We start from the raw sequence: 25,054 nt of genomic DNA on the forward strand, positions 1-25,054 counted from the left end.
TCAAAATAAAAATGACTATACTCTCTGATTAACACATTAGTCAGGCTTTCTAAAATTCTATTTTGTATTCTATTTTTCTACAAGTAGGTAATACAAATTTCATGATGTGTGAATCTCTATATTTTAACTCTTACACATATATTTTGGTTATTTAAAAGTTATAAAGTAACAGTAAAAGCACACACAGTTTTTGGTTGTTATTGTTTTGGAGATTAAACTCAGAGTCCTGTGCATGCTAGGTATGTTTCTATTACTTAGGTTTGCCACATATATCCCTATTTTCAAAAAGTTTCTTGCAATCAATTCAATACTTTCTGCTCAAAGTGACAACAACAAATAAACAAAAAATAAACCATACGACCAAGGATAGAAGATTAATAGGAACCAAATATAAGCAACTGAGTAATTTATTATATTATTATTATTACTATAAGAAATTATAATGCAGGGAGAGGGGAAGAATAGATATTCAGTAGATTAGATGAAGTGAAATGAAGGGAAAGGAGGGCATGCAAGAAAAGGGAAGACTGTGAAATAAATCTGAAATAATTTTCTTATGTACATATACGAACATACCATAGTGAATCTCACTATGGTGTACATCCATAAGAATGGGGTCCTAATCATAATAAGATATATTCCATGCTTGTAAAATTATAGCAAAATGGATCCTACTGCCATGTATAACTAAAAAAGAACTAATAAGAGGAAAAAAAGGGAAAGAAATTATAGTATCAGGATAGAAAAAGACCTTGATTATTTTCTAGTCAAAACTATCATTTTAAAGTGATACCTAGAGAGAAGACTTTGAAAAGTAGATGGCTCAAATCACAGAGTTTATTCCTAGTACAGTGTTCTATTATTCTACAACATACTCATTTTTTCAACATTTCTGAGAGAAATCTATACTCCAAAACTACTTAGAAAAATGAGAGTATAGTTTTCCACTAAGATATGGTATACTGGATGGGAAAAGAATACTAACATGTAAAGGTATCAATTAAAAAAATGCACTGACCTTTTTTAATCACATGGTCAGTCTCATGGGAAACAATATACTATTTTGCTACCTACAGTTTTCTCAACATAGAAATATATTTTCAGTTCAAATTCTGATTATAGACAATACTGAAAATGTTTACATATATACACAAACATACTTATATGAATGCATATATAATTTTTTTCCCCCTGTACAATCACGTCCTATTGACAACAACAAAGAACAGCATTTTGCATGGCCAGAAAAATAAACTTGATATCCTGATGAGACATCTGCCACTAATGAATACAGATGGAGCATGTTAAGATGTGGTCTTATCTCTGTATATCTATTGAAAAAGACATGCAGGTCAGATAAGACTTATAAAGTACTTTTTTGACTGAAAGTTAAAACAAAACTAACTTGTTATTTTAACTCCACTCAAACATTTCTCATCTTCTACTTCATTCTACTTTTTATTTATATGACAAAGAATCTTTACTTTGAAATTAACTAGTACAAAATTTTAAAAAATGAAATTATAACTCCAAATATTAGCTTTATAGTAATAATGAATCACATCCCTTTTTTCTACTTTCACAGAATTGCTAGCTTTGACTAATACAGTTCAATTAAAAGATGAGAACTTTCTTGCCAGAGTACAAATTCTTAAAAAAACTTTCCTGGTTACTGTATATTCTTGGATAAACCACTAAAATAATATTTTTCAAAGTGTCCTCTTTGGACCAGTAGCTTCATATCACCCAAAAGCTTTTGAGAAATGCAAACTCATGAGTCTTATTACACTCTAGAAAACCAGACTCTCTGGAGATGGGCCCAAGAAACTGCTTCACCACAATCTTCAGGTGATTATTGTGCGGTATATTAAAGCCTGAACACGTGTGCTTTAGAGCAGGGTACAGGAGCAGAATTTACCAAAAGTCCATTCCTATAAGTAAAGATATACCTGAATAAAGCCATAAATATTTGTTTATGTATCACAGCTATTTTGAAGCTAGGACTACAAAAATGATTAGCTACAGACAACATGGCCTGCAATAAAATAAAAACATTGTATTTTTTCCTGTTTGTCCATTTAAAGAAGTTTGTCAATTCCTATAATAGATGTCTAAAAGGTTACTTGTGAAAGAAAATACACCAATATATTCATTCAATCTTTATCTTTAAAAGGAAAATGGTGGCATAACAAAAAGTGTTAAATTTACAACATAGAAAAACCAAAACATAACTTGAGGTTATGATTGCTACTTACATGATTCGTTGTGTCTCTGATGAAAAGTCAACAAAGCGCCCAAAAATAAATTTAAGATCCTGGAAATTCAATAAGAAAGAAATAAATAAGGAAGCCAGCGGGGAAAATGTAAAATAACAAAATCGATTTGCAAGTTCAACTTACCTTTTCTTGAACATGTTTAGCTAAATTCTTTACATATATTCTACAGTTTGGTTCGCCAGGTTCATAACTTCTGAAAACTGAAAGTGTTTCCATTTCTTATTTAAAGACAAGACAAAACAAAGATATAAAATTAAAATATTTTTACCAATTTTTCAAAGAAACTTACAACATGCAAATAACTATTAAACAGGTAAAATAGGCTTTATGAAAATGTTAAAGCCATAGATATTAGTAGCAATATTACTGATGGGTATATAATACAAATTAAAAATCTGAAACGATTATAAGGAAAAAATTTAAGTATTGTTTTGAAAAATCTCTGACATCTACAATAACTAAAATCTGTTTAATAAAATATTTACTATTAAAGGTCCTAAGATGAGTTACTTTATTAAAGAGTAAAGCATATCTGATATTGTTTGTATAACATTTTGATTAAAATAAATTTTCCAAACCACCAGCCACTTCCATATTCAAAAATAATTATGAAGTACTACAAAATAACAATCGTGTATTTTGGACAAATGTATTTCAGATTCCCTTTATAGTTCCCCAAGTTTACTAAGCAATCTGTTCTTCATAACTAGAAGTTATATGCAAAAATACTAGCTGGAAGTCTATCTCTCATTATTGTGGAAAAAAAATTACATGTTACAAACAGTCCAAAAACCTTATATTTTTCTGAAATGAACTAAACAGTAAAAAATCTTTTAAAAGTGAAAAACTATTACGTGAGAATATAAAATCCTAAAATATGCATTTTTAATCATCAACATTGTTTTAGAGTTGCTTTGTATGCATCTCAGATATAGTATGTTAAATCCACAACAGAGAAAAATAAATTATCAATTAACAGTTCTATATTTGTAACACATAACTCCAGACTTGTGGATACCATTATTTGTTTTACATGCCATATAAAAAAGTTTTAGGAATGAAAAGAAATATTTTTCCCAAATGAATATAAGCAGGAAACAGTATGGAAAGGAAATTTACCTATGAAGTATGGGGTTTAAAACCCAAAAGAGATAACAAACATTAATCAGATAGAAACTGATGTCTATGCTTTAAGTTATGTTTCTTGATATAAATGGATTTGTTTTGTTTCTGTGTAGTTAAAGAACTGTGAAATGGAATATAAACTGGTTTATTTCATAATATTACCTTCTTTGGAAATTCTGCCCTTTTCCAACTCCCTTCTAGAAATACATTCTGAGGGCATTTCATCAGAGTCTTCTTTAGTTTCTTCTGTGATGTTCAGATTAGGTTTGGGGAAGATTTTCCCAAATCCTATACTGGATGCATCAACTTCAGTAGCAGGTAATTCTAAGAGTTCAGCATTAATATTAGCCATTAACTATCTCTCTTTTCAATACAGTTTTCAAGTTTCTGTTCCCTATTTTAATTTAACAAATATTTTTGGCATCACTGAATTTTTTTGGTGTTTCTCAATGTTCTAGAATAGACATAGGAAAATAGGTCCAAATAGTAAATATTTTAGGCTTTGTAGGTCATATGGTTTCTATCATGACTATTTAATTTTGTTATTGTAATATGAAAACACCCATAGACAAGAGCTAAGCAGCTAAACTATTGCTTTGTATTGCTACATAGAGGTTCTGCAAAGAGGAAAAAATAAATTTAGTTTCAACGTATTCAGTCTGAGGTGCCAAAGGGGCATCTGATGAAACGTTCACTGGGTAGACAGTGTGAAATATTAATAACTGTAGGAACAAAAAGAAATTTGCAATTAAATAAATTACATAATCCTGCTAAGATAGTCACTCAGTGTTATATAATAGTTACGAAGATTATATTGTTACATCAGAACATTGTGAAACAACCTCAATCTTTTCAACAATTATAAGATTAGGATAAGTAAACTATGCTGAAATAAACACCATAACAAGGTATGTCCTTCCATTAACCTCCCCACACTACAAAGAAAAAAAGATAATTATAATCTTGATTCTTTAAGAAGAAACCCAAAATTTAAAAATTACTCATTCAAATTAAGGAAATTAAAAAATACTAAAAACTTTTTACTTTAGTTATCAACATACTGGATTTCATTAATAAAATATGAATTTTAGCATCAACAATAATTAATCTGGCATAGGGGAAAAATGTTTAGAAAGACAGGGTTAAACATTCACTAGAAACATTCTAGTTAATACTACCTAAAAAAGAAAACCTAAAATCTCTAAAATGCTTCTACTATTAATTTTTCTGCTTTGCCAATGATGTAGAATGACTGTTCCCTTTTTGTATATGTATAAGTCTTTGAGCAAATTAAACCTAAGAAAATTGTACCACATAAATATGTACAATTTTCATATCCTAGTAAAGAAAAAACAGATTAATAAATTTTTATGTTAATGAGTGACTTAATAAGATGAACTTACAAAACAAAAAATAAAAATATTGAAAAAAACAAAAATAAAGCTACCCCAAAAAATCAATGCATTCTCACTAACTATCAGACAAGAATTAAAATTCACTAGAGATTTTCACTCACTATGTCTCTAATACCTACTAGAATTCTACCCCATAGTCACAGAAGTATTCAAATATATAAGTAAAAAAGATGTATATTTTAGTGTTTTCTGTAACAGTAAAGATTAGAAAACTCATAATATTGTATGATTAAATAATGACTGATATTACTACACTATGTTCTATTACACAGTCATGAAAAAGTATGGTACATATTTTTATGCTCTGATATAGTAAGTTATCTCCGCTAGACTGTAAATTCTAAAACACAAGAGAAAATGTCTTTGTCCAGAGTCTGCTATATAACTTTCAATAAGTCACTGAGTGAAAGATGAACACTGTAAAATATGATGTGCATATTTTATTCATATTCATGTTCAAAAACAAGAATAAAAGAAAAATGTGTTTACATGTACTGACTGCTATAGTTTGGATCTACACTGATCTTAAAAGACTATGTGGTAAAGGCTTGATTAGCCCATGGCAATATTAGGAGATGGTGGAAACGTAAGGATTGGGGACTAGTGAGAAGTAGTCTCCTCACCAGGGGCTTGCTCTTGACAGGACTTATGGAACACTGGTCTAAGACACTTTCTTTCTTTTTGCTTCTTGGCTGTTATGAGATGAGTGGCTTCCTTTGCATGTGTTACAAATACCATTTACTGCCTCACCATAGTCCCAAAAGCAATGAGTCTATTAACTATGGACTGAAACTTCCTAAACAGTGAGCCAAAATAAACCTTTCCTTTAAATTGATGATCTCTGATGTTGTGTTATAGCAACACAAAGCTAACACACAAGATAAAGTCTTGAAGAATGCAGAAACAAAAACATTGGTTACCTCTGCACAGTAGAACAGAGGATAGTAGGGTTTGGGAATGCTAATTTTTTTAAAAAATTTACTTTATGTTTCTGTCCTGAATCAATTTCTAATAAGCTTGTATGATTTTGGAAATATAAAGATTTAAGGTACAAAGAAATGACACTGTTAATAAAAAATTAATGTCTAAAAAAGTTGGAAAAAACCTGTAATTTTTAATATGCTAAATTTAAATGTAAAAATAGTATCTGGTAAACAATCCTCCAAATGTTTTGGATTAAAAAAAAATACACCCATATTCTCTCTCTCTCTTTCTCTCTCACACACACACACACACAAATATAGATACATGTGTAAAATCTACAACTCACAGGATAGCTACATTGTTTCCTAATAATACAATGACATTAATAAAACCATAGAACATCACATTAAACAAGCAATGAGAAGTTAAGACAACACAAAACTCTTGTATTATTAGTGTATATACCAGCCAGAAAACATAAATTTCACTCTAGATGTCATTACTAGCAAAAAAGTAATAGTGACAACCTTGCAAACTAAGTTTTATGTATATAAAACAGCTGGAAATGTATATTATTTCGTGATATTAAGGAAGCCTAGTCACATATTTTAAATAAAACTGACAAATACGAAAACAGACAAATATTATATATGAAACTTAATTCTAATGCAATAAGACTGACTTTATCATGTGAAAGAACTCAAATATTCTTACCAGAATTTTTTTCTTCACAATTCTGTTCTTTCTCTAAATCTTTCTTCAATGCAGCTGGCAGGTCCGTGGATATGTGGAATTCAATTCTTTTATTACCTACAGGTTGTGGTTGGTCAAATACATCCGAAGGTAACAGCACAGGATGTACATTGCTATTTAAAAATAACCACAGCATGAATTTGTAATTGCAAATCCCGAGAATATTATTTCATTCTCAATTTTAAAAAGTTTGATAAAACATTCAATACACTTATAAGCACTGCATAAAGTGTTTTAAAAACTTCAGTAAACTCTTAGATATGCACTAATGTATTACTAAATTTCTACTTTACAGATGAGGAGACTGAGGTTAAAAGATGCTAATAATTTGCATAAAGTTACCAGGTAAATGAATGGCAGTACTTGAATTACTTGACTACTGATTTTATACACCATGGTATTTACTAATATACTCAAAAAAGTTAAATTTATATTAATGTATAAATTTTTAATGCACTATATTTTATACAGTATGCAGCAGCCCTGTGTTAACAAAGTAAATAACAGCTATAAGTGGCTGCTGATTCTTTATGAAAAACAAATATATAATAAATATCTCAATTTTATACTGAATTAGGCTTAAATAATATTTTAGATATACATGTTACACAGTTATATTATCAACATTAATTTCATCTGCTTCTTTTTACTGTTTTAATGTGGCTACTGGAAAGTTTAATGTGGCTCACATTGTTTCTGTTGTTCAGTACTGCTATAGAGATTAAAAGTATGGAATAGCAGTGTCAAGTCAGGTAGGCATCAAATTATATATCATATTATTTCTACTTAAATTGAAATAAGTGATTAAAAATATATTCCTTTAAAAATAAAAAAAATTTTAAAACTCCCCTCTTAACTTATAAAGTTAATTACAAGACAAATATATCTAATAGAAAAACTAAATGAAGTTAAAATTTCAATTAATATTGAGACACTAAATAGAAAAGACAAAAAGAGAACATGATGTTATAAAATGAAAGGTGGAAAATTCTGAGAACCGGGCTACTCAGTATTATTAAACAATGGTAAACTGTGAGAAAATTATGAATAGTTATGAATGTGCAAATAGGAAGCCAATGGTGAACCAAGTAAATGTGTATTAAACAAAAGCTACATTTAGGAGTAATGTGAGTTAAGCAAGTAAACAAAGTACATATGGACAGCATTCACTTTCATAATTCTATATAAAACTACCTGTGTGAAGAAGATGAGGGTGTATTCAACATATCCTTTATTTTTCGCTTTTTTCTCACATGGCGCTGTTTTACCATCTTTGGTCTTTTGGGCTGAAAATTTGCTAGTTCCATTAGTTTGGTCATTCTATATTGGAAAAGAGGGAGTGTAAACAAGATCCTTATCTAGAAGCATAATTATTCAATACTGTTGGTGTTAAGCTTAAATTTGAATTTGGATGTATAAAAATAAATTATAACACAATTCACTTATCTAATATGGAATATATTTACATGGGATAAGAAATTCGAAGACATAAATAAAGGGATAAAAAATTTGACAGAGCTTAAATTCTAAATTTCTTTGAAAGATTTGATGGAGCTTATATTCTAACTTTCTTTGAAAGAATTAAGAATTTACTTAAAATTTATCAAATTATCTTAAAAATATTTTTCATTATAAACATTATTAGTTGTCCAAATAAAATGGTGGACTCATACCAAACAAAAGAACTGATACCTTAATACAATTTATGTAACTTTATTGATATTTTCTTGACAGATATTCAAAAGACTTTACCAAGAGAGTAAAACTATTTTGATTCATATTCAAACAGACCATAGACCAAAAAGTATTTCACTGAAAAGCATCATATGAATAAATGCTGCAAATAAACCATTATATAAGCAAGGTAAGGTAACAAGCTACCTAAGAACAGTTTTCAAATACTTCACTCAAAGTAGCTTGCAGGGTTGGGGATTTAGCTCAGTGGCAGAGCACTTGACTAGCACATGCAAGGCCCTGAGTTCAGTCCCCAGCCCTGGGGTAAGGAAGTGGGGGTGGGAGTAGCCTGCAAGTAATAATTAGGAAGTAGTATTGATACCTTGTACATAGCTTTCCTCCATTATGAGTATGAATAGCTAATATTTATACCTTACCTAAGCATTTTTGCATTTTCCATAAAGAAGGAGCTCAGAAGCCACCAGTCATAATTCTAACTCTCAGAATTTCATTTGTAAAATTTGGAAGCACAACAAATACACTCAACAAAACAGAGAGGAGGTATGGCTCAAATAGGTTTTAAATTTTTTTCCCCCAGAGAAAAATGTAAACGTACGATGTAAATTTTTAAACTCTCTTAATTACACAACTTACCAAAAATTTTATGAAAAATCCAGTGATTTAAATCACATAAATTGCTCACCTGAAGTATACCAAGTCTCTAAATCAAGGTCATGCACATATATTAGATACTCAAAAAACATATGCTGAACCAATAAATATTCCTTTTTTTTTTAAAGTTCTGTTACAGAGTGACAGAAAAGCATGGAAACACAGGTTACTATATGCAGTTTTGTTTTCTCTCATAAAGATGAATTAACAGCAGAAATGAATACAAGGTAACACTGCGATTCTAAACAGCAAAATGACCAACAAAAACTCAAAAATGTGAAAAATACAACACTGAACAGACTATGCAAAGAACACTTGTATATAGTATGAGAGCTAAAACAAGAAGGCAGAGAGTCACTGACAAAGTTTGCATCTTGAATATCCCCCAAAGGCCTTGTGTTTAAAAGCCTGGTTTCCAGGGTGGCCCTATTAGGCAGTAATGGAATCGTTAGGAGGTAGGGCCTAGTGAAAGGTCCTAATGTCAACCAGGGCATGCCCTTGAAGTGTACTGTGAGCTGTGATCTCTTTCTCTTTCTAACCATAAGGCGAGTAGTTCTGCTGTGCTATGTGTGATGTGCTGCCTCATCGCATGCCTAAAATAATGAGGCCAATAAACCAGAACCTCCACAACTGGAGAGGCCAGTAAATAATTAAATAAATAAAGCCCTTTTTTAAGTTCATTATCTCAAGCACTTCATTATAATGATGTAATGCCAACAAACACAGCCACTTTATTTGACCTCATTTGATATCTCCATGTCAGATGACTTAAATAAATTTGCACCAAGCTATGCGCATCCAGATCCACAAAATACTTGAAAAATATATTATAAACTATTGATTTGGGGGCTAGCTAAAATATCAAGTAGGCAAATTCACAAACACAAATCCATAAATAATGAAGTTTCATGGTGTGCTTTTAATGCCACAATCACTCATCTAAAAAATTATGCATACTCCCCCAATATTCCCTTAGGTCCTAGTACCTATTCTCAGGTCTTAATTTATCAAACATTGCATGCTAGAGGGGTGATGGCTATGAACAAATTCTAATGACTCCAAAATCTGAAGAATTATATGCAAAGTATAGGAAGAACAAAAAAGTCTTTCCCACATTCTATGCTTCTTACAATCTAAACAATTTATTCTTATTACTAACCTCTGTCGGTCCTCATCATCACTGCTTTCATATTCTGATTCTTTACTAGATAACTCCTCATCCTCATCTGGCAAAGGAGGGTCCTCAGGTGGCCGAGGAGATGTAGGTGGGAGAGGTGCATGCAATGGCATATAGTCTTCATACTAATTTAAAAAACAAAATAAAAATGCTATGGCAATCCGTGATATTTACAGAATAGACAAACCAATTTCCATGTAAATACTTGATTCTTGTTTCCCTTTACTTCATAATATTCTTTTGCATATTCAGCACAGAAACATACTCATGTGTGCTGTGGCAGACTACTAATTGATCACAAAATTTATTTTGTCTTCTTTGGCCTCTAGCTGGACCAACTTTGAAAGCCCCTCTTATAGAGTTATTGTTTGCCATGTAACCAAAAATAGGAGAAAAAAGAACTCTATCATAATTTTCCCTTCCTGATCTGCAGACTATTTGGTAATGCCCTCATCAACCTGACAAGGCACAGGGTGAAGACAACTCAGGCTTCTGAATAACTTAGAATAGAATATCTTTCTATCATAATTTTGGAATGGAAACAACGTGAACAAGAAATAACTTACTGTATTAAAAGAGTTAAGAGTAAATTTTGTTCATTAACAGCTGCTAGCACAATCTTTTTGTTTTTTTATATACCTTTATTTTGTTTATTTATTTATTTTTATGTGTTGCTGAGGATCGAACCCAGGGCCTCACACATGCCAGGCAAGCACTCTTCCACTGAGCCACAATCCCAGCCCCTGGCATAATCATAAAAACCCTATAACAAGCACTGAGTAGGTGCTAAAGCTACAAAAAAATATTATAAAGCTAACACTACATATAGCAGAAAAGCAGTCAAGCCCAATGCAAATTCTCTTCTATGGTAACATTCAAAATAATTTTGCATTATTATTATCCATAAATATATACAGTATTACATTGGAATAATTTTAAGAGTAGACATAGCTTAATGTCTAAATTACTACAAGATATGCAGGTAAATTTTAATATAGTATTAGCAACCTTTTTTTTTTGTCTTTCTCAAATGATACAACAGAGTCACAACAATGGAATTTTTAGATGTTTCTATTGTTGTGGTTATGTTGTAATGATGCAACATTGTAGGTTAAAGAATTGAACAATGCTATAAAAAATTTTGGTCTCTATTACCAAAACTTTCATATTCTGGTTTTCCTCTTTTCCTTCTCAGCTTTATTATTAGTATCACATTTACTTTATATGTATTTCTTATCTTCACCATACATCAGAGGTTGACATAATACTTGTATAATTTATCCTCAATAATTTCATTCAGTAAATGAAAGTTGAAAATTCTACGTGGTTTCTTACCATGGGAGGTCGTGCAGTAATTGGTCCAAAAGGTGTAGGCAAATTCATTTTATTCATAAGATGAAGTACCTTAAAGTGGCAAGAGTTTTAAAATCATACAGTATTCACATAATGTTTCAACTCACATCCTGTATTTCATGTACTAAAAACCTTCTGTAAAAACACTACTGATTAAATGAGTGAAAAGAAAGGCCATTTCTTCTCTTTATGATCCCAAGACAAGGAAAAACAAAGCACTGATATATCTCAGGTTAGTCTTCCTAAATTTTTTTGTCATTTCTATCAATATAGTTATCCCCACTAATAAGAATGTAATGCTCTTATAATGTAAAATCTAATGTTACTCTATCAATGTTACTGATTACTGAGTTAATCAAACAGAGTACAATAATGAAAAACACATATATTTTCTACTTCAAAGAAGTATCCTATTACTGCTGAAATTACCAAGCACTTGCTGAAGGACCCACTCTTTCCTTAGGAAATTCCATACTAATGGTATATTCTAAAATAACAGAAAATTACCAGAAATGACATTTCCCAAATTAGGTTCTCTTTATTAGAATCCATTTTCAATGTAGTTAATGAATGCATTGTGTATCATTGCCTGTCTAGAATTAGTCTGATTGATACTATCATACATAAGTATGAAAATCATCATGGAAAATATAGTATTGAGCTAAACAAATAAGTATTTTGAGAAAAATAAGTTTTATTTTATATACCTGTACATAGAACTTAGGTACACTTGCTAAAGCATTTACTATGTTTGCTAAGATTGTGCTTGAAGGTGGCGGGTACATATACTTGAGGCATGAATTCAGAGGAAAAGTCAACCTAAAAAAATAAAAAATAAAAAAATTGAGTGTTTATTATGTTTTAATAATTTCATATCAATAACTCACTTTAGGTAAACTGACAATATACAAAATTGTTCAAATGATACACTTAAAGTTAGTTACCTTGTTCCTTAAAGATCCAAACAAGTACTTTTAAGAAGAAACTTGCCTTCTGATTGCATCACAAAAGGAAGAGACATTTTCAGAGCTTACATATAGCTCTGAACACTTTAATAGGTGCTTTTTGAACTGAATTCAGTGACAAGCACCTAGCTCTAGATGTTTATTCAGCGTATTAACATTATACATGACATGCTAAATTTATTCATTTAAAAATTTTTTTATTTGCAATATATGTATATATTGCAAATAATAAAAATTTTTTGCATTATTGTAAAATGTGTACACACACATAGAGAGCAACAAAAGCCATAAAATCAACAAAAGAACAAACAAAAAATGCTAACCCGTGGTTTGGTGCAATTCCATTTTCTATTGTTAAACAACCAAATTCTTTCTTTTCTTTATCATCTTCCACAGTGTCATCAGACCTAGACAGAACATAAGTTGATCTTATCTTAAAATTACATACAGAAAAGAAAAAGAATTTTTTCAAACATGACATTATGAAAACAATTCAGTTATGGAAAAAAAAAACCTTTCAAGCATTTCTCAAGCAGGCATCAATGAAAAGAGAAGCAGAATTGTACTGAAAACCTTTTGTATTATTGTAAAATTGGACATTCCACCTTTTCATTTCCTTTTCACAGGAAATTTATAAATTTGGCATGATAATTCTCAAAGACCAAAAAATAAAATAAAATTTATATAGTACATAAGTGGTACTCCATTTTTTTTTTATATCTTTGTCCAATCTCACAGATGTCTAGCACTGTACTTCCTTGTCCCTCCTCCTTTAGTTTCTGATTCAGTAAGATTGAGTTTTAAGGCCTAGGATTCTGTATAATTCGATATTTTAATCAAGTTTCTAGATGATTCAGTTAGTCCAGGGATTTACTTTGAGACCCACTTGTGTAAAGCAAATTTGTAAAGATTATATAACAAAGAGTCGTAACTGAGAACCAAATACTGGTCATCATTTTCAAAGGCCACACGTATTCATGACAGCTTAGTATTATTACTGAAAGGAATCTCTTCTATAAGTTGAAATACCAAATGCTCTCAAATATGAAACTTTTTGAGAGCCAACATCATACCAGAAGTGTAAAATTCCATACCTACTCTCATGTAACAGGCACACTATTAATATCACATAAAGTTATCTTCAGGCTATGTATATGAGGTATACATGAAAATACATAAACTTCATGTTGAGTCTCATCCCTAAGATAACTCATTATGTATCTGCAAATATTTCAAAATAATAATAATAAAAAAAAATCTGAAACATCTGGTGACAACCATTTTGGATAAGAAATAAACGAGCTGTAATTACCTCCTTTCCACTAAAAGTGGAATGCTTTCACCACATTTCCATCTCACTTTACATTTATTTTATCATTACTCAGGATCCCAATGCACAATTAGAAGTGAAATTAGATATTGTTTTACTATACTTGATTTAATGAAGAAATTTATCATTATGGCTTCAAATTATTTTACTTGCTAGTCTGAGAACAATGAAGTAATTACACAACTGGCTAACACACACGCACACTCCCCAACCTAAAATGGTAGGAAAACCTAAATGAATCTACGTACCTTTTCTTTTTTTCAGTGCTTGAAGTGGAACATGGAGAATGAATGCGATCTTGCTCTTTTGCAAATTCAACTACTAAAGTGTGACCTAAAAGTTTCAGCTGATGAAGTCTTGTCAATGCCTTCAATTGGAAGAACAAGAGTAAAAAATTTACTATATCAAAAACTATTTGCTAAGTATCACATTAAAAAGAAAAATAAAACAAAACAAACAAAAAACTGTATACACGTTTTATTGTTGTTAAGGCTATAAACATTTACTTATTTACTTGGGTATTTCTTGTTCATTTCTAATCTCAGGCTATCTATCAAGTGTTTATTACTTTCTTAAAATTGATTTGTTAAACAACCTAATTTTTAAATTTTTTATCTGTTCTTTTTAGATATACATGACAGTAGAGTATATTTTGACATATTATACATACATGAAGTATATGTTATTCTAATTAGCATCCCATTCTTGTGACTGTACATGATGTGGAGATTGACTATGCTATATTCATATATGAACATAGGAAACACAATGGAATGAATTGGACATAACCTTCCTATGTTCAAATCTTTATTACTTATCAAAGGACTGCTTCCTATATCTGAGCAAAATAAAAAATCTACCTAACTCCAACCCTCTGCAAACTCTTCTTATAATTAGGAAGCTATTTATTTTATCAATACTCAGGATCCCAATGCACAAATAAAAGTGAAATTAGATATTGTTATAGGAAGCTGAAAATGGCTAGAAAAAAATTTATATATATATAAAACAAATCTGCATGGTCCCATTCACAAATGCAACCACTTCTTAATAATGTCACAGTTATATATGAACAAAATATTTTATACTTCCTCCTTGATCCTTAACCTTACAATATTTTCTCTCCCATTCTCAGCAAAGCACCTTATATCCTTACTTTGAGGTAAATGAATAAACAAGATGAGAATTTCAGAGTCCTATCATAACTCCCTATCTATCGTCATCTGCATCAACATATTTTCTGTCACACAAATTAACTATGCATATTTTAAATCTAAATCCAGCTGCTTGATTTGCAAACTAAACCAAACCCTCATCTATTAAAGTCTTTCTTCAGCTATTCTCTGGACATGTACAAGGGGGTGTTCTTATCTACATTATTAATTTTCTATCCTGTTGGATCTCCCACATCATACAAACATACTCCTATTTCTCCCACCCTGATTTTTTTTCTTTCTGCTATGATCCTGCTTACCACTGCTTATTCTTATTCTTGCCACTAAAATCCTTTAGAATGATCTAAACTCTCTTATCTATACCTCCTTCCATTCAGTCTCAAATCTATTCCAGTCAGGCTTATGAAATCCCCTGATACTGCCTTTCATAGACAACTAGAAATTTTGCATTACCAAGCCAATGATACTACACTTATTCTTCTCTACACTACATTTTATAAATACATACACCTTGGTAAATGGTTATTTGCTTGTTTTCAGGCATCATTTATATTATGACATATGTAAATATAAATAACATACATAAAATAATGTATATAAATATACACATTTATAATATAAATTTTTTTTTAGCTCGCTGTTTTTTATTTTATTTTACTAATCAATCTCTGACTTGTGCTTTTTCACATTCCTAATGTTAGAATGCTCCAAAACTCTATTCTTGGTCTTCCTCCCTATCTAAATACATTCTTTTGGTGGTCTAATCCAGCATTCTAAATTTAAATATCATCAATATAATGAAAATCCTGAATTTATAACTTCAGCCCAGAACTGTCCTGAATCCAGGAACAAATATCCAAATAATGAATATCTTTTCTCAAGTGTCAAACATCTCAAATTTAACATTTCAGAAACTGAACCACTTAATACTCACCCAATCTCAATGTCCTTTATCTGGAGCCTTTTCTCTTTCAGTTAAGAACACCTATCTAAAATGCCTAGGACCAGTTTTTGAGTTAAGAATAATTCCATTCTTCCAGTTAATCAGGTCAAAAATCTTAGAATTATCCTAACCACTTCTTTCCTATATTTTATATTCAAGCCTCTAAGAAATCTTGATTATTTTTACCTCCAAAATATACCCAGAATCTAACCATTGCTTTAGTGTTTCCAGTGCTACAACTGAGCAATGATCATCTAAGCAAAATCATCTTTGGACTAAATTATAATAACTTTTTAGTAAACTCTCCCATTTCTACTCTCCCCCTTCTTCAGCCTATTTTAACACAAGCAATGTGATTCTTTTAACTATAAGTCAGAGTTATGTCACTACCTTGCTTAAAATACTAGTAGAAATCATTTTTCTCAGGGTAAAATCTAAATTCCTTATATAAACTCCATAGTGAGGACACTTACTTCTCTGATTTCAAATCCAATGCTCTCCCTTTCATTTGGCGTGCTCCTGTCACAGAGGCTTCCTTGAACACAAAAGGCATGTTTATACCCTAGGACCTCTCTGTTCTAGCTGTTCCTCTGACTGGAATGCACTTCTCCCAAATACTTCTTAAACTAACTTCCTTCACTTTCTTCAAATTACCACCAAAATATGACCCGAACCATCCACACAGATTAAGTACACCTATCTAAAATGCCTAGGACCAGAAATCAGATTTTGGAATTTTTTCAGATTTGGGGAATATAATGAGATAACTTTTAGATGGGACCTAAGTCTAAACATAAAATTCATTTATGTTTTGGAAATAACTTTTACATATAGCCTAAAGGTAATTTTATACAATAATTTTAATGTGCATGCACTTTGACTGTGACCTGTTCCACGAGGTCAAGTATAGACTTTTCCACTTTGTGGCTATGTGTTGGAGCTGAAAATTTCAGATGTTGGGAGTGTTACAGATGGGGGATGCTCAATCTGCATTTCAAATTATCCCTTTCTCCTTATTGATGAGAATTTGGGTAATTTCTATTGTTTCATGGTAAAAAGTCCTTAATACACTGTGTTCGTTCCTCAGTATGTGTCATCACAGGAGCTGGTCTTCTTAACACTCTTCTTTTTGCATTTATGAAAATTTCTTTTCTAGTTATCCTACTTCCTTAACTTTTCCCTCCCAGTCTTTTCTCTGGGCTCATCTTCCAGTGGGTCATGATATCTACCGTATCTATTCACATAGTTGAAGAAATTTTCCATTGTTGACCTTGCCTTAACTCTAGACTGGTATTTTTAAATATTTACCAAATATTCCACAGAAGTAGCCCAATGACTTCTCAAAATTAATAGGTAATATATGAATTCATTACATACCTTTACAAACATATTCCTACTCCAAATTCTTATAGAAGATCCTCAGAAGCAGCACGGTCCCAATTTAAATTCTCAACCACAAAAATTTTGACTATTCTCTCTCTCTCAACCCCTACGACACAAGACCTATAAACTCAATCTTTACCAAATGTTTATGTAATTTGCCGTTTGTTTTCTTCAGATATTTATTCTTGCCTTGGCCACTAAAACATCTTTCTATTTGGTTTTCTTGTCTTCAATATTTCTCCAAATCCAATCTGAGATATAAACACCATTGTGTATTTTTCAAAGGGCTGGTTGTATTTTTAGCCAGCTCAAAAGTATCCAATGCCTTTAGAACAAACTACTAAACAAAATTCCATACCTCTCTTCTACTCAAATTTAGACTCTCTATATTTTTAAAAAATATTTATTTTTTAGTTGTAGTTGGAAGCAATACCTTTATTTTATTTATTTATTGTTTTATTTGGTGCTGAAGATTGAACCCAGGCCTCCAATGTGCTAGGCGAATGCTCTACCACTGAGCCACTACCTCAGCCCATAGACTATATTTTTCAAGTCCTCTTTCCATCTCAGGTCCTAGCTCCCACTTAAAACTTTCCATGGCATGGCTTTACTTAAAGTGTTTCCTAAATGTGGAAGGCCAGCCTCTGTTCTTAAAATCCAACTAATTATTAGAGATCTAGTTTAAAAGTCAGCTCCATCACAAATGATTCCCTGGGTTTCTACTTTTTAATACTTAACACATCTTTCCTTGTAACATTTACAGAGATAGTTATCCATTTTACATTCTTTCAGAACTTGTTATTTTCAATTACACATACAGTTGATTTTATAGTTAGCCTACCACTTCTGAGTTCCAATAACTAAGCACTGGACAAAGTCTGCCAACTGACAACCAAATCAACCTGTTGGGTATACTCTTGGAATACAAAGTTTTCACTTCTAAAAACTAGAGTTTAATATTACTTCCCATTTTTGTACCCAAACTAAGAATAAAAAAATTACTGACAACTTTAAAAGTAAAGAAAAAAATCATACCTTTATAGCTGCTTTTTCATTAGAGAATGTAGCAAAAGCTGTATGTTTCTGAAACAGAGTAAATGTACAAATTACTTGCAATATAATTTCAGTTCCTATAAAACCACAGTAAAGAATGGGACATTGAGACTATTTAACTGATTACTAGTTTCATTCTTTGTTTGGGTCAGACAGAAATAAAAGCTATGCAGCTTTTTCATATAAAGATGTACAACCTAGCATGTGTTATGTATACAAACAGCCAATAAACCAGAAATTTAAAAACCTATACTATACACAGAGAATCAATCTTAAACATCTAAATCTTAAATTCTAAATATGTTATATATTTATCCCCTATTTATAACAAATCCAGAGATCTTATAATTTAATCTATACAGTCTGAGGCAAAATTCAAAAGTATTCACAAAATGCAGAAATCATTTTTCAATATGTATGTTTCATTTGAGCTTTATTTTTGTAACAAGTTTCAATGGAAGAATTCTACTTTTAAGTACATGTTGAAAATACTTTTTAAATTACCAAAAACAAACAAACAAAAAAGCCAAAAGTAAACTAATTATCATATTAGGGATAAGTTGTCAATGTTTATTACAAGAAATTGCTTGGGTAATTAATATCACTTATTAATTTCGCCTAATCTGAAACAAGATGACCTGAATGTATTTAAACTGAACAAAAGGCGCATTTTTATTTGTATTTGTTGGCATACATGACACTTAAGACTGATCAAAACTGGTTTTTAACTTACAGATTCTCAACCTTGGCTGCACATTAGAATCATCTAAGAAGAAAACTTTAATAAAACAACTGATATCTTGCTTTATTGTGGGTCATCTTGCAAACTTAACGTCCCCACTAATATTGAAGTGAAGAAATAACCATTAAAGACACTTCTAATATATTAATAAAAAAAGTGTATGAATTCCTGCGTAGGAATTTTTAAGTGTTAATATACTATTTTACCCATTCGTCTACTTTGCCTTTCTCTTTTGCCTTTTCCGCAGCGATGTGATTACTGAGACTGGAGCTAATTAAAGCTTCACTTCTAGCGCAAAGTAGTCTGACTTAAGAGGAAAGACCCGGACTCTCCCACGACAAGAGCGCCCCTTCACTCTTGGTCCCGGTATCCTTTCTTTTTGGCATTCCACGTTTCGAATCACTACTCAAGGGCCTTCCGGGAAGAATCGGCGGAGTGCATCCTTACCAGTCGCCCCTTATCTGACAGAACGCGCACCGACTGCGCCCCGAAGTATTTCAGCAAGTCCTCTTTTTCCTCCGCGGTCAGCTCTGCCGGCAAATGCCTCACTAGAAGGGTTCTGTCGCCCCGGGGCGGGGAGAGCGACGTGGAGCTTGGGCATCCTCTCGGTATGGGCATTGGCTGCTCGGGGGCCGCCATTTCCCTTGGAGAAAAAGCAGAAGAAACACACGGAAGAAGCCTCCGTCAAAACTGCAGCATCAACAGAACCTGAGATAAAATGAGTATCTTTTCCGCTTCGCGCTAAGGATTCTGGAAACAAGGAAACACCGCGAGAGGTTGTCTCCTTCTCGCGATAATGAGCCACCGTCGCGCGGGCCCTTGGCGGTGATACTTCCCACAAACCGAAGTAGGAGGTGCTAAGGCGAAGGTAAAGTAAGAGGTTTTAAATGCCAGGTAGCTGTCGAAGGTACTATAAACAAAAACTGGCCCTGAGAAACAGAAGGATTCTTTTAAAAAGTCATAATTAAAGGAGAAACAAACATCCCCGAATCACGTAAATAAAAGTACGTGTGTACACGAAAGGGCAGAAGGACTCCCCGCTGCGCGTGTGTGGAGCCTTTGCTCTCTGGGCTCTTAATCCCAGCCTTGAGGAAGTGACCGTGACAGGCTCTGGAGGAGGCTAACTCTGCAGAAATATGGGGTGTGTCCTTACACTTTGGGATTGTAAAACCCAGAGGTAGCCGGTTCTGTAGTCAGATCTGTAGACACTTAGTGTCTGTGTAAATAGGAGAACTCCATGTAAGGGACAGAAAGTATTTCCTTGCATTAGCAGGAGCATACAGCCTGCCAGTGTTCATTTCATTTCAGAGAATTATCAGCTTCTAGGAAGAGATATCCTAATAACCAAACATGCTCAAGCACACATTCAACCCCCCCCCCCCCCACACACACACATAATGTGGGTACTCTTCCCCCCTTTTTTTGAGGACACTGAAGTAAAAAGGGATTGTAACAGCTAATACACGAGGTGGGATTTGATCCTTGGTAGTCTGACTCCAAGTCCACACTCTGATCCAGTACTCTGCCTATAATGTAAATACAATGAAGGTCAGAAATCCAGCCCCCCAGGTGCACCACCCTAGGTGCAGCTGCTACAGTGTAGAGAACTGGAATGCCTCTTCCTGGGTTTTTTATTTGCTATACAGGTGCTTGTGAGAGATGTAGCAGATGTAACAATAACATCAAAGTTATGCTGTCAGTTCTGTTCTCCTGGAGCACTGATTGGGGAGAAAAATTCATCCCCAAATTTTCAGTAGTCAGAGATAGCCTTAAGCGTTTGGTAAGAAACTTGATTATCTGAAGAAAAATTGGTAACCAATGTTTTTTTTTTGTTTTTTGTTGTTTTGTAGGTGTGTGTTGGGGTAAACCAATGGAAGCTTTTGTGTGTGTGTGTGTGTGTGTGTGTGGAGGACACGTTTAGATGGTAGAACTACAAGGTAAATATTGCCAAGAATAACAAGTCAGTGTGTAAGTGACAACTGGCCAACTGCCCTGCAGAATTGCTTGACTCCCACTCAAGTTTGCATAAGTAGAAAATAAGATTTTTATGTTAACTACATTGATAGTTTAGTATTTATTTTTACAATGGCAAAGCCTATTTATTATGATTAAAAAGAAGCTCCCCAAAATATTTTTATCACAGAGACCAGAATGATTTTGTTAAATCCTCAAAATTCTCTACTGGCTTTTTTTCAGAGAAAAAGATGAAGCTCTTTCTTTGTTCTATAAGAACTGACATGATCTGGCTCACCAGCAAATTACTTTTTTGATATCTATTCTCTACCTCCTTTACACTGCTGTGGACCACCAATGACCTGGCTCTTATGCTCTTCAGACCCACAGCTCAGATCTTTGTGGTTGTTGTTCACTCAGGAATCCTTTCTCAGAATTATTTACTTGATTAGCTTCCTTCTTTCAGTCGTTTAAATATGACCTCATTAAATTGTCTACAGTCAGCCAACACCCTCCCTACCTCTTCCATTGTCTTCTCTATATTACAGGGGCTAAAAGACCAGAGATCAGATTTTTAAAAATATTTTTTAAATGTCAATGGACCTTTACTTTATTTACTAATTTATTTATATATGTGGTGCTGAGAATGAACCCAGTGCTTCACAAATGCTAGGTAAGTGCTCTACCACTGAGCCACAACCCCAGCCTTAGAGATCATATATTTCAAACTTTTAGTTTTTTATTGCTATCTCAAAATTTAGTAACTTGATTCAAAATAACCACCATCAAAGAGTTTTCCTTTTTCCCAAAGCACAATATCTTCATCTTGGTTTTTGCAGTACTTTTTACATCTAGCATAGAAGTCTAGGCTTTATTATAGTTACATGTATAAAAATGATTTTGTTATCAATGGTAAGCTCCTTGAAGGCAGGAATTGATAAATTTATATCCCCATTCTCCCATCATTGACACAGAATCTTACAAATAGTTTGATGATCATTGAATGTTAAAGCATGTAAATTAATATAACTCACAAGAAATAAAATACATTCTGCTGGCAATCAGGTATTATATATTCATTGATTTGTATGATGATTTTAAGAAACAAGGCTAAAGATTTCTTCGTAAAATTATGATAAATGTAATATTCATTATTATGCTGTGTTATTTTTTATAGATGATTGTGTGTGAATTTCACTCATAGTTATTTACAGATTTATTCTTTACCTTTAAATTCCAGATGAACAAAAGTATTATTTTCCTGAAATTTTGGCTACTACAAGGAAAATCAACCTCTTATAATATAATGTGACTTGCTTATTTCTGGTATTTGGACATAGAATCCATAAAAGGTAGGGAAGTAGCACCCTGTTCTAGAATATTTGCTTAAGTCCATTTGTAATTAGGGGTTGATTTGATTAGCATACAGAATTTTAAAAACGTGCAACCTGAATGGATATTTACCTGCATATATGCTTATACATTTAAGTGTTTATTGTTCAATCAAAAAATTGAAATATATTAAACATTCAAAGACAATTCTTCTGCCAATAAATGGTATAATAAATAACCTTTCTGTGAAACTATAAAGCTAGACCACCCTCTCAATATAAAAAAATATATAAACAAGTGATAAAGTGTCAGAAAATATAGGTCACTAAAACATTTTGGAAAAGAATTAATGGGTAAGCATGTAAAGGATATAAGCAGGTAATTTTCCAAAAGAGAATTATAAATGAGCCATTATTAGATGAGAAGATGATTGGCCTCACCAATAGTAAAGTGAATACTGATTCCATTCCATAGGAATATATTAGTTTATAACTATCAAACTGGAAAATATTTGGTATAGTCAATCAAATATTGCTGTGCATATGTGGGCAAATTTTTGTCACAGTCTTTTGGAAAAGCAACTGAATATTTATTTATTCAGATAAAATGTACTTATATGCTTTTTGTTTCAGCATCGTTTTAAAATGCATCTCATTGAAGTAAAGGCACCTGTATGTCACTAATTTACTGAATGGTTAAATTACTTGAACCTAGTGGGCTACCAAAAAAATGAAGAAACAAAAACTTTATTTTACAGCTTCAAACATGCTCTAGTGGATCTCTCTTCCTTATAATATTCCCTAGCTTTCCTATTCATTTGATTTTTAAAACAATTCACTACTTAGAATTCACTTTTAATCCAATTACAAATACTAATCTTACTTCTAGGATTATGTCCTTTGATCTCAGGGACTGCAGCAGGGTAGGAGATATAGCCCTTGCTTTCTCTGTTCCTTCACCTTCTCTTTCTGCTTCAAGATTCTCTGGGCATAGGGAGTCAATTCTCTCTTGGCTATTGATGGGAACTAAATATATAGGTCCCTTAAGAGGGACCTGAAGAATTTATGCCATGTAGTTTCATGATATCAGTGATGAACTTTCTGATTGACACCTATGATTCTGTGTTAGTTCTTGCTTCCATCTACTTGCAGTCATTCATCCCAGCAGATAGATTCCTTGGGTGGGGTCACATAGAGTGAGTCCAAGTGTCTCTTTAAGTGATATTTCTGGCCTATCAGTTTCCAGGAAAGCTCCAGTCTCTTAGTACTAGCCTACAAGTGGTCTGAACAAATGGTTTGTCCCCAATTTACCTAAGTTCCTTTGCTTTCTTCCTCATTCATTCCCAAGATAGTCATGCTCCTGCTTCACAGCAAAACTGATGTTTTAAAATCATGCTTTAATAATTCAAATATATTGAAAAGCTACAATATATAAAGCTACAAAAATTCTTTTGTTAATTAATTACAGTGACAACACTGAAAAACTTAATTCTCTAAATCCATAGATTATCAGAAACCTCATTTTAAAAATATTAATGAGATGGGAACTTTTCACCATTACTGGGAAGCTGAACTATGTAAGCACTATGACACAGAGTAGTTTCCTGTTTCTTTCTCAAATCAAAGCTTCAGGTAATGTGTTTTCAGATCAAGAGTTGACATTCATTTCTGTAGTTTTGAGAAAACAGTACCCTATGCTCACTTTTCAGTCCTGGCCTCTTCCTAACACAACCCTCCTTTGCTTTTAACCTATCAGAGAACTATTCGTTTAAATTTCATTTGTACCTTACTCTCAAACCATAAGAACACTGGATTTTCCTTCCTTTGTTTTTGCAAAATGCCCCATCATTACTCTAATGTGCAGACTCTCTTACTATATCAAATTAATAAACCTAACTTTGTCAATCCATGGATCTGTTATTGTCTGGTGGTCTATAAGAAGATTAAAGAGTAAATTTTGAACATTTTCTGTGCCTGGCACTCTCCAAGACATTAAAATGACATGTACAGTACCATATTAGATGGAAACCAGTACATAACTTGAGTTGTTAACAGTACTCTCCTGGAAGCTATATAAGGCCAAGAGAAGAAATAAAAAATAAAGGAGGGATTAATTTTATCTCCCTAATCCTTTGAGTGCTTCTATTGGCCTTAATTTATATTTTACTCTTATATTCACCTCATGCTGCAGGGAAATTGAACTATTTCCTTCTTTTTAAAGATCCATTTTTATTTCTATATGCTCATATATGCTGCATATGCCACCCTCTAGGTTATGATTTTCTTAATCCTTATTTAAATGTGGTCTTTCCTTTGATATCCTATATGTTTTGTTATTACACAGTTTCCCATATAATCATTTGTAAATTTATTTTGTTTATTCAATTTAATCTTTATCCTTTATCTGGAATGTTGCAGTACCAATTAAAGAACTTATCTTGTCCTATGAAGTCTTTCTAAGCACTTCTAAAATCTCCTATCCTACTATGCTGCTTCATTAGATTTAGTCATTTAGTCACTCTTTCTGCAGTGGAGGTGGAGATGCACGATTAACTGGAATCCCTCCTGATGCCTTTGCATTCACTGTCTTTCTGGTATTCTGCTTCCAGATGCTCATATTTTTCAACCTTTTTCAGATGTCTTTTCCTTACAGAGGATTTCCATGACTACTCTGCAAACAGTGCCTTCCTCATGTACCCATCCCTAATCACTTATCCTGCCTTATTAATTTCTTGTACTATAATAGCCTAGAAAGTACATGCTAATGCCTGTGTATGTGCATGTTTAAGACATAAGCTCCATTAGGCTAG

General features: G+C 32.3%; 1 protein-coding gene across 3 annotated transcripts in view; it reads right to left on the reverse strand.

Annotated features, from left to right (window-relative positions):
- Positions 1-19,707, reverse strand: part of Rnpc3 (RNA binding region (RNP1, RRM) containing 3) — a 35,140-nt gene extending 15,433 nt beyond the window's left edge. For 2 of the 3 annotated variants that reach the window (XM_058582059.1, XM_058582057.1), the window contains exons 1-12: positions 19,408-19,706; positions 18,201-18,248; positions 13,913-14,031; positions 12,658-12,741; positions 12,077-12,188; positions 11,352-11,420; positions 9,999-10,141; positions 7,688-7,813; positions 6,455-6,606; positions 3,564-3,725; positions 2,400-2,494; positions 2,256-2,314 (exon numbers count right to left, since the gene is read on the reverse strand). In XM_058582059.1, coding sequence (XP_058438042.1) covers positions 2,256-2,314; positions 2,400-2,494; positions 3,564-3,725; positions 6,455-6,606; positions 7,688-7,813; positions 9,999-10,141; positions 11,352-11,420; positions 12,077-12,188; positions 12,658-12,741; positions 13,913-14,031; positions 18,201-18,248; positions 19,408-19,599 — 1,361 coding nt within the window. In that variant the 5' untranslated portion in view covers positions 19,600-19,706. Of the gene's footprint in view, positions 1-2,255; positions 2,315-2,399; positions 2,495-3,563; positions 3,726-6,454; positions 6,607-7,687; positions 7,814-9,998; positions 10,142-11,351; positions 11,421-12,076; positions 12,189-12,657; positions 12,742-13,912; positions 14,032-18,200; positions 18,249-19,407 lie in introns of all 3 variants that reach the window. The other variant, XM_058582060.1, reaches the window with a different exon arrangement.
- Between the last annotated feature and the right edge of the window lie 5,347 nt (positions 19,708-25,054).

The sequence above is a fragment of the Marmota monax genome, unplaced genomic scaffold (genome assembly GCF_021218885.2).
Source record: "Marmota monax isolate L192 unplaced genomic scaffold, Marmota_monax_Labrador192_F-V1.1 WCK01_AAM20220418_F8-fsc00308, whole genome shotgun sequence".
Classification (NCBI taxonomy): domain Eukaryota; kingdom Metazoa; phylum Chordata; class Mammalia; order Rodentia; family Sciuridae; genus Marmota; species Marmota monax.